Source organism: Chrysochloris asiatica, unplaced genomic scaffold, assembly GCF_000296735.1.
Source record: "Chrysochloris asiatica unplaced genomic scaffold, ChrAsi1.0 scaffold00168, whole genome shotgun sequence".
Taxonomy (NCBI): Eukaryota; Metazoa; Chordata; class Mammalia; order Afrosoricida; family Chrysochloridae; genus Chrysochloris; species Chrysochloris asiatica.
Window position 1 is genome coordinate 4,699,852 of NW_006408686.1, and position 7,240 is coordinate 4,707,091.

A 7,240-nucleotide genomic window follows, 5' to 3' on the forward strand; every position below is an offset into this window, starting at 1 on the left:
TTAGCACTCCAATGTTTAACCCACTGTGCCACCAGGTCTCTGATGGTCTCTTGTTCTTAAGTGCCTCGAGTCAGTGCTGACTCACAGTAACCTTGTATAGGGTTTCTGAGGAGCAGCTGATGAGTTTGCACCGCTGACCTTCGGGTTCAAACCGACCTTGAGGTCGAGGTTGCTATATTCTAACCAGGTTATCGCCCAAGTTCTTTTGGGCCCCCACAGACCCCAGTACCTTCCCTGTCCCACTGGTCACTGCCCTGTGCTTCCTCCATCCCAGCCCTGACCCACCCCTCTGAGCTGTCATTGCCTGATGACAAGCCAGCCTCCCCTGCTGGACTGAGAGTCTGGTGAGCATCCGTCACCATTATCAGGTTCAGGCGTGCCTGTCTCCTTCCTATAGAGTGGGGGTGCTGGGGTGCTGACCGTGGTCAGGCGCCGCAGGGAGCTGAACCTCTCTTCCCAGGCAGCGGCCGCTTTGCGGAAAGCCTCATGCCTCCGGATAAGTTGTTCCACCTCATCCACGCTGCTGCCCAGCTCGCGGCTCTGCAGGAGTGGCTCTTGGGCCGTCAGCCAGGCGTCAGCCACTACTGCCTCCTGGGCGAACTGGTGCACCTCCAGCACTGAGGAAAGACATGCAGGGCAAGGGCGCTGGGGGCTCCCATTGGGGGGTGGGCTTTCTGGGCAGTGGCTTTCTCTAGCAATCCACCCTCCCCACATCCCATCCCTGCCCCTTGGCTACCCCTGCAAAGCCTAGATCACCCAGCCCTGCAGACCCCTCTGGACTCTGCCAGCAAGTGGGGTGCAGTGGGAGGGAGGGTCAGAGGTTCACCCCCAAGGTGACGGCCACCAGGGATTCAATGGCAGGTAGTCTCTTTGTCCACCCTCCTGAGGCTCTCATGTTTTCAGCGGGTTCCCTTAGGGGATGTGAAAATCAGTGTCACCCTCTGGGCCTTGTGCCTACATGGCAGACTTTGTCCCTGTGCCTCAAGCCCTATGTCCGGGGCCCCACTCACTCTGCTGAAGCCACTCCCAGTGACGGTCCCACTTGTCTGATACCTCCTCCTTCCTGGTTCCCAGCTTGTCTAGCTGCGCCTGGATCTGGGAATGGTGGGTGGGCAGGAGAGGCGTCAGGGTGGGGTGCCTCTTGCTCCCACCCCAACCGGCCTGAGGGGCAGAGGGGGACCTCCATGTACCCCTCCCCACCTCATCAGCCATGGCGCCCTTGTTGAGCAGTAGAGAGTGCCCCAGCTCCTGGCAGGCAGTCAGCTCTGGCATCCGAGCCTCCAGCTCGGTCTTCAGGCCCTGGTGGTAGTTCATGAGCACCTCCACCGATGATACGTCCCTGCAGTGGGTGGCAAGCAGTGGCTTCGGAGTCCCTCCACCACCCCATATACACAGCTCCTGATGAGGTTGGGGGTCTGTACCACATAGGGAGTACCACATAGAAGGTGAGTACCTTCTATGGCCAAATTCTGAAGGACCAAGGAAGTCCTGAACTGACTCAATGATCCCAACTTTCCAAGGTAGAGGGTAACCATCACACATTTATAAATCTAACCTTCGAGGGTATCCACATCTCATTTTTCTGTCTATAGTTAAGATTCCAAAGGTTACACCTGTCAATTATTTGAGCCAAGCCTGCACTGTCCAATCCAGTAGTCACAGAGGGCAAGTGAGCACTTGAAATGTGGCTTGTGGGAACTGAGATGTCTTCAAGTGTCAAATGCACAGTAGACTTGGAAGATTTCGTAGGAAAAAATATTTAGAAAAAAGTATATTGGTAGTGAAGCTGAATACATGTTGAAATGGGCTCCTGGTATGGCGTTGTAGCGTAATCACTGAAGTGCAAGATCAGCAGTTCAAACTCACCTACCAATCCTCAGAAACCGTATACAGGGTGGCTGTGAGTTGGAACCGACTTGATGGCATTTAACTGCAACTACATGTTGAAATGATCATTTCTGGGTTGTTGTTGTGAAGTGTCGTTGAGTCGGTTCCAACCCATAGCCACCCTGTATAGGGTTTCCAAGGAGCAGCTGGTTAGCTTGAACCACCAACCCTGCAGTTCAAACAGCTTTGCAGTCTGGCGCATTAAACCACAATGCCATATCAGGACTCCCATTTCTGGGTAAACTGTGTTAAATAAATAATTGAAATAAACTTTACTTCCTTCTCTTTATTTTTAAAAATATCAAAGGTCTCTACTTGTTGTTGTTAAGCGCCATCAAGTCAATTCAGACTCATAGTGACCCTGTCCAGGGGTTTCAACTCATAGTCAACCTTGCAGTTCAAACAGACTTTGTGGTCTAGTGCGCTATCCTGCAGCACCACACCAGCGCTCCAATGTCACTACTGGTGGTGATGTGCCACGGAGTCGGTGCAGAGGCATAGCGACCCTGTACAGTGTTTCTGAGGCTGTAAATCTTTACAGGAGCAGAAAGCCTCACCTTTCTCCTGCGGAACAGCTGGTAGTTTTGAACTGCTGACCTTGAGGTTTGCAGCCCGATTCGTAACCACTACACTACCAAAGCTCCTTGTCACTACTAGAAAATGTAAAACAATATACTTGTATATAGCTCATGGAGTCCTGGTGTGGTGCTCCAGACTAATGCGCTGGACTGCAAAGTCTTTTGAGCCACAAGGTAGGTGGTTCAAGCTTACCAGCCATGCCTTAGAAACCCTACAAGGATTGCTATAGGTTGGAACCGACTCAACGGCACTTCACAGCAACATGTAGCTCATAGCTGGGCTTGATCATTGGACAGCATCATTTTGTTGCTCGTATATTCAAAATAAAGTCCAAATTTTGGAAGGGTCCTTGACCTCGTCTATCACCTGGCACGTACGAAGCATTCAATACCTATTACGTCTGCCATGTACATGAGTGTGCGGTCAAGACCCTGGGATCACAGCAATGATGTTGTGTCTACCACTGGCAGGTCTCTGCTTTCTGGGCACACACAACATCACACTATATCTCCCAGCCTTTCTTGCAGACAGGTTAAGGCCAGCTGGCTGACAGAATGTGAACAAAGGCTTACTTTCTAGAACCTTCCATGTGCTCCTCCCCATTCTTTAATTCATCTGCAGCTAGATGCAGATGGTTCAGCAAAGTATTCCCAGGGCCAGTGATAGAAGGATGCTTAAACCTGACCACAGTGGGGCAGGTCCTACAGGGAGCCACTGTGGGAGCAATAAGTCCCAATCGCCTGTGTTAAGCCTCTAAGATGTTACAATTGTTTGTCACAGTTGTTCAGCTCCCCTAATCCCCAACCTCCCCACCCCATCCTGATTCCACCCCATCCTGCTCTGTGACAATCCCAGAGGTTCTGACTTAGCAAACATATAGGACATAAAAGAACAGCCCCACAGAATTTCTAAAGCTGTTAAGTATTTATGGAGGCTGGTGGTTCCAATCTCTGACCTTTTGGTTAAAGCTAAATGCTTTAACCATTGAGTCACCAGGGATCAGGCCACTGGGAAAGGCAGAAGGTAACAGAATGTACCCTGCTCTGAGCCCCACCTGCTCCAATGAAGTTTTAACGTCCAGAGAGCATTTCAAAGAGTGCCTGGCCTCTTTGGGAAACTGAGGCCCAGAACACCCTTGACAGAAAAGGTGGCCACATAGGAATTGGCTGCCGTGATTTCTTATTGTAAGGAGGCTGTTGATAAGTGGAGGGAGGCCAGTAGGAAGCCCCAGGGTGGGGTGTGGGGGCACCTGGGCTTGTCGGCTGCCCCGATCTGGCTGGCGATGCCATCCATCCAAGCGAGCAGGTCTCGGGCCTGGCTGTGGAAGCGCAGGGCATCGGCAGTAGAGCTGACATGCAGCCGGGCATCCTCACAGGCCGCCAGCAGCTCCTTCCAGTCCTGGAGCACCTCCTGCTCCCGGCTGGCGATGGCGTCCGCATGTTCACCTGCGTACACCGTCCGCAGCTGGGCTGCCCCCTCCTGCAGCTGCCGGACCTAAAGGGTAGGTATGCCAGGGTCCAGCACTGGCCCTCCACAAGGCCTGGGCTCTGCCCTCCCTCTCCCACACCTGCTGGTTGGCTGGAAATCCACAAGATGTGAGGAGCCTGGGTCTCTGGGATCCCATAATTGAATTACTTTCATGTCTGATGTCTGATTTCTCTTTCATTCTCCTGCCATCTGATTTCTTTTTGATTTTGACCAGATCACCTCATCTGGCTTCTTATAAGGAAACCACCTGTTTTTCGTGTCTACTGTCTGATTTTTCTTAGACTTGCCTACTTTCTGACTTTTTTAAACCCACTATGTTTCTTTTAGTCTCCTGCCTGATTTCTTTTCCTAACGACTCTATTTCTATGCCGTTACATTATTTTTTTTCCAAGCCCACTTCAATTTCATTTCAAACTGATCTTCTGGTGAGGGAAAAACAGCAATGAAGCTGCAAGCTAAGCCCTACAATGCTTGATAGACTCCTGTGAACCCAGGTGGCGACCTGGTTGGCCAGCAGTGTGGCAAGACCTGGGGACTCTTGGGCCCAGAGTCAGTGACATAGCCACAGAGAACTAGAGTGGAGAGCGAAGCGTCCAGCTGATAAGAAGAGAAGACATATGCATAAGAACACCCACACTTGCAGATAATACCCACTTGACCTGGCTTCAATGACTGGATGATCAGAGCTCAACTAGAAGAAAGAGGGAAAAAAGAGTAATCTGATACAATTTGAGGAACTTGACCTACACCTATGGATGCAGTAGCTCAAACGAGGGAACAAATCTTTACAGTGAGGATCATTGCCACCCCCTCCAAACACAGAGTAGACAGGGATGGGCAACTTGGACACTGGCTACCCAAAATGGGGGGAGGGGGGGCTACAAAGGCAAGAAGTGACTGGCTTACAAGCGTTTAAGAGAGAGCCTAGATCTAGAGGGTGAGGAGGAAGGTAGAATCTCCACTGAGTAATATCCAATCTGTCTGGGCGGGGCTGATGAAAGGCGATGTGGATAGGTCTCTTGTGATACAATAGTGAATAATTATTATCAGGACTGATTGTGAGGGTTGGAAATGTAGCAAAGGAAGGGGAGTGATTGACTTTTCAGTCTAGGAGCTGAGGTCCCTGGGACCATCAAGGGAGAAAAGCATAAGGTGGGACCTTACCCAGAGAAGCAGTGATGCCTGAAATGGAGGCAGAGACGATGACATGTGGAGAGATGGAGTGGCTGGGGACTCTAGACCCAGAGAGGGAGAGGGGCTGTGGGCTGACGACCAGGGGGCAGGCTTGCAGGGTATACACTTTGGTTGGTTGATGATGCATGGAGGGGATTGTAACCATGGCAATGAAATGATATATGATAGGATGAATATAAAGTAATGTTCTCCCATGTAAACTATCACATAATTCACAATAAAACATGAAAAAAACAAAAACAAAAACTGATCTTCTGATTTCTTTCATAAAATGTCTCCCGATACATATCTGTAGGACTTGCCCTGTTTTTTACCCTCTCTTTCTTCCCCTCACTCAATTGTTTGCGGACCCACTATCTGCTGGCATCATTTCTTTCAGAATGACTACACGATGATGATCACATTGCTTGTGCGATTTCTGTTGGTTCAACCATCTATCTGATTTTTTTCCATATGAACAGCCTCTTCTATCAGACCCACCACTTAAAATCACTCTCAATCTCTCAGGCCAATTTCTAACAATCATCTGTATGATTTATAGACAAATCTGTTAAACCTGTAACTCAGTTTTCTTTGATTCTACTTCTGGGGTTCTGGCCGATCCACAGCTTTATTTCCATCTTATTCCTCAGAGACCACCCTCACCCCCTTCCATTTCCCTTACCAGATTTCTATTCATTCTGTAACCATTTCCACTGAAGTTACACCCTGCGCCCCCATCGGCCATCAAATTTATTTTGGAAAAATCATCAATTACCAGAGCCTCACTGTCTCATTTCTATCTGAGCCCTTGTTGCATCCTCCACCTGGGTGTACTAAGTAAGATTCATTCCTAGTAGAATCAAGACCCAATTTCCATTAGCAACCATGTCTAATTTCTATCCAGGACTTCAAACTGAGAGTCAGAACTGAAATGAATTGGTTTGAAGCCCTGTTTCGATCAGATCTACTGCTTAACTTTGTTCTTCTGCCTAATTCCTTTGCATCAAGCAATCCGTTCATTTTTTAACCAGCCCATCATCCAATTTCTTCCAATTTCATGGTCTGTTTTTAACCTATCCCCTTGTCTAATTCCCACCTGCTGCACAGTCTAATCTGTACCCACTCAGCTGCCTCTATCCACCCTGTTCAGGCCCTCCCACCTGCCCATCATGGCTGCCCCACCTGAGACACGAGGAGCTGAAGGTCATGCTCAAAGGCGCGAAGAGTCCGTTGCATAGAGCTGGCACTGGGTCTCGGCTCCGGAGGAGCAGTCAGGCGGGGCAGTCGCCTCCGCTTCTCCTCAATCTGTCCCTGAAGCTCCCGAGCATCGCTGAAGAATTTATGCAGCTCCCGGGAGGCAGCCAGCAGCTGGGCCCGCGTGCCCATGAGCTCCAGCAGCTCTGCCCAGGCTTCATTCAGCCCATCCTTCCACTCAGCCATGGTGGCTGCTGCCGTGTGGCCGCACTCAATCAGCTCATCTACCATCTGGTTCACTGCCGCCAGCCGTTCCCGCCCTGCTGTGCCGGTCTCATTGGCAAACTCGGAGAATTTCTCCTGCAGTACCTGCCACACAGGGATAAGGATGTCAAATACGCCAACCTCCTGCCCTCAACCCTCATCATAAAAATAGTATCTAACACAGTAGGAAGGGTAGTAGTAACAAGAGGAGAGACCAGTCGGTGGAGAAGGGCATCATGCTTGGTAAAGTAGAGGGTCATCCAAAAAAAGGAAGACCCTCAATGAGATGGGCTGACACACTGGCCACAACAATGGTGTTCACACATAACCACTGTGAGGAGGATGTGGGAGCAGGCACGGTTCCCTTGTGTTGTACGTTGCTAAGTGCTATCAAGTCGGTTCTGATTCACAGCGACCCTGCATAGAGTTTCCAAGGACTCGCTGGTGAGTTTAAACCAATGACCTTGACATTCAAAGGACCTGTTGTTGTTGTTACGTGCCGTCGAGTCGGTTCCGACCCATAGCGACCCTGTACAGGGTTTCCGAGGGTGTAAATCCTTATGGGAGTAGAAAGCCTCATCTTTCTCCCGCGGAGCAGCTGGTAGTTTCGAACCGCTGACCTTTAGGTTCGCAGCCTGATTCGTAACCACTA

The 7,240-nt window shown here is 50.2% G+C and overlaps 1 protein-coding gene across 2 annotated transcripts in view; it reads right to left on the reverse strand.

Annotated features, from left to right (window-relative positions):
- The window catches only part of SPTBN4 (spectrin, beta, non-erythrocytic 4), a 141,338-nt gene that overhangs the window by 5,503 nt on the left and 128,595 nt on the right, over positions 1-7,240 (reverse strand). Inside the window, exons 25-29 of one of the 2 annotated variants that reach the window (XM_006871413.1) lie at positions 6,313-6,693; positions 3,716-3,960; positions 1,201-1,339; positions 1,011-1,095; positions 421-617 (exon numbers count right to left, since the gene is read on the reverse strand). In XM_006871413.1, coding sequence (XP_006871475.1) covers positions 421-617; positions 1,011-1,095; positions 1,201-1,339; positions 3,716-3,960; positions 6,313-6,693 — 1,047 coding nt within the window. Of the gene's footprint in view, positions 1-420; positions 618-1,010; positions 1,096-1,200; positions 1,340-3,607; positions 3,961-6,312; positions 6,694-7,240 lie in introns of those variants that run through there. The other variant, XM_006871414.1, reaches the window with a different exon arrangement.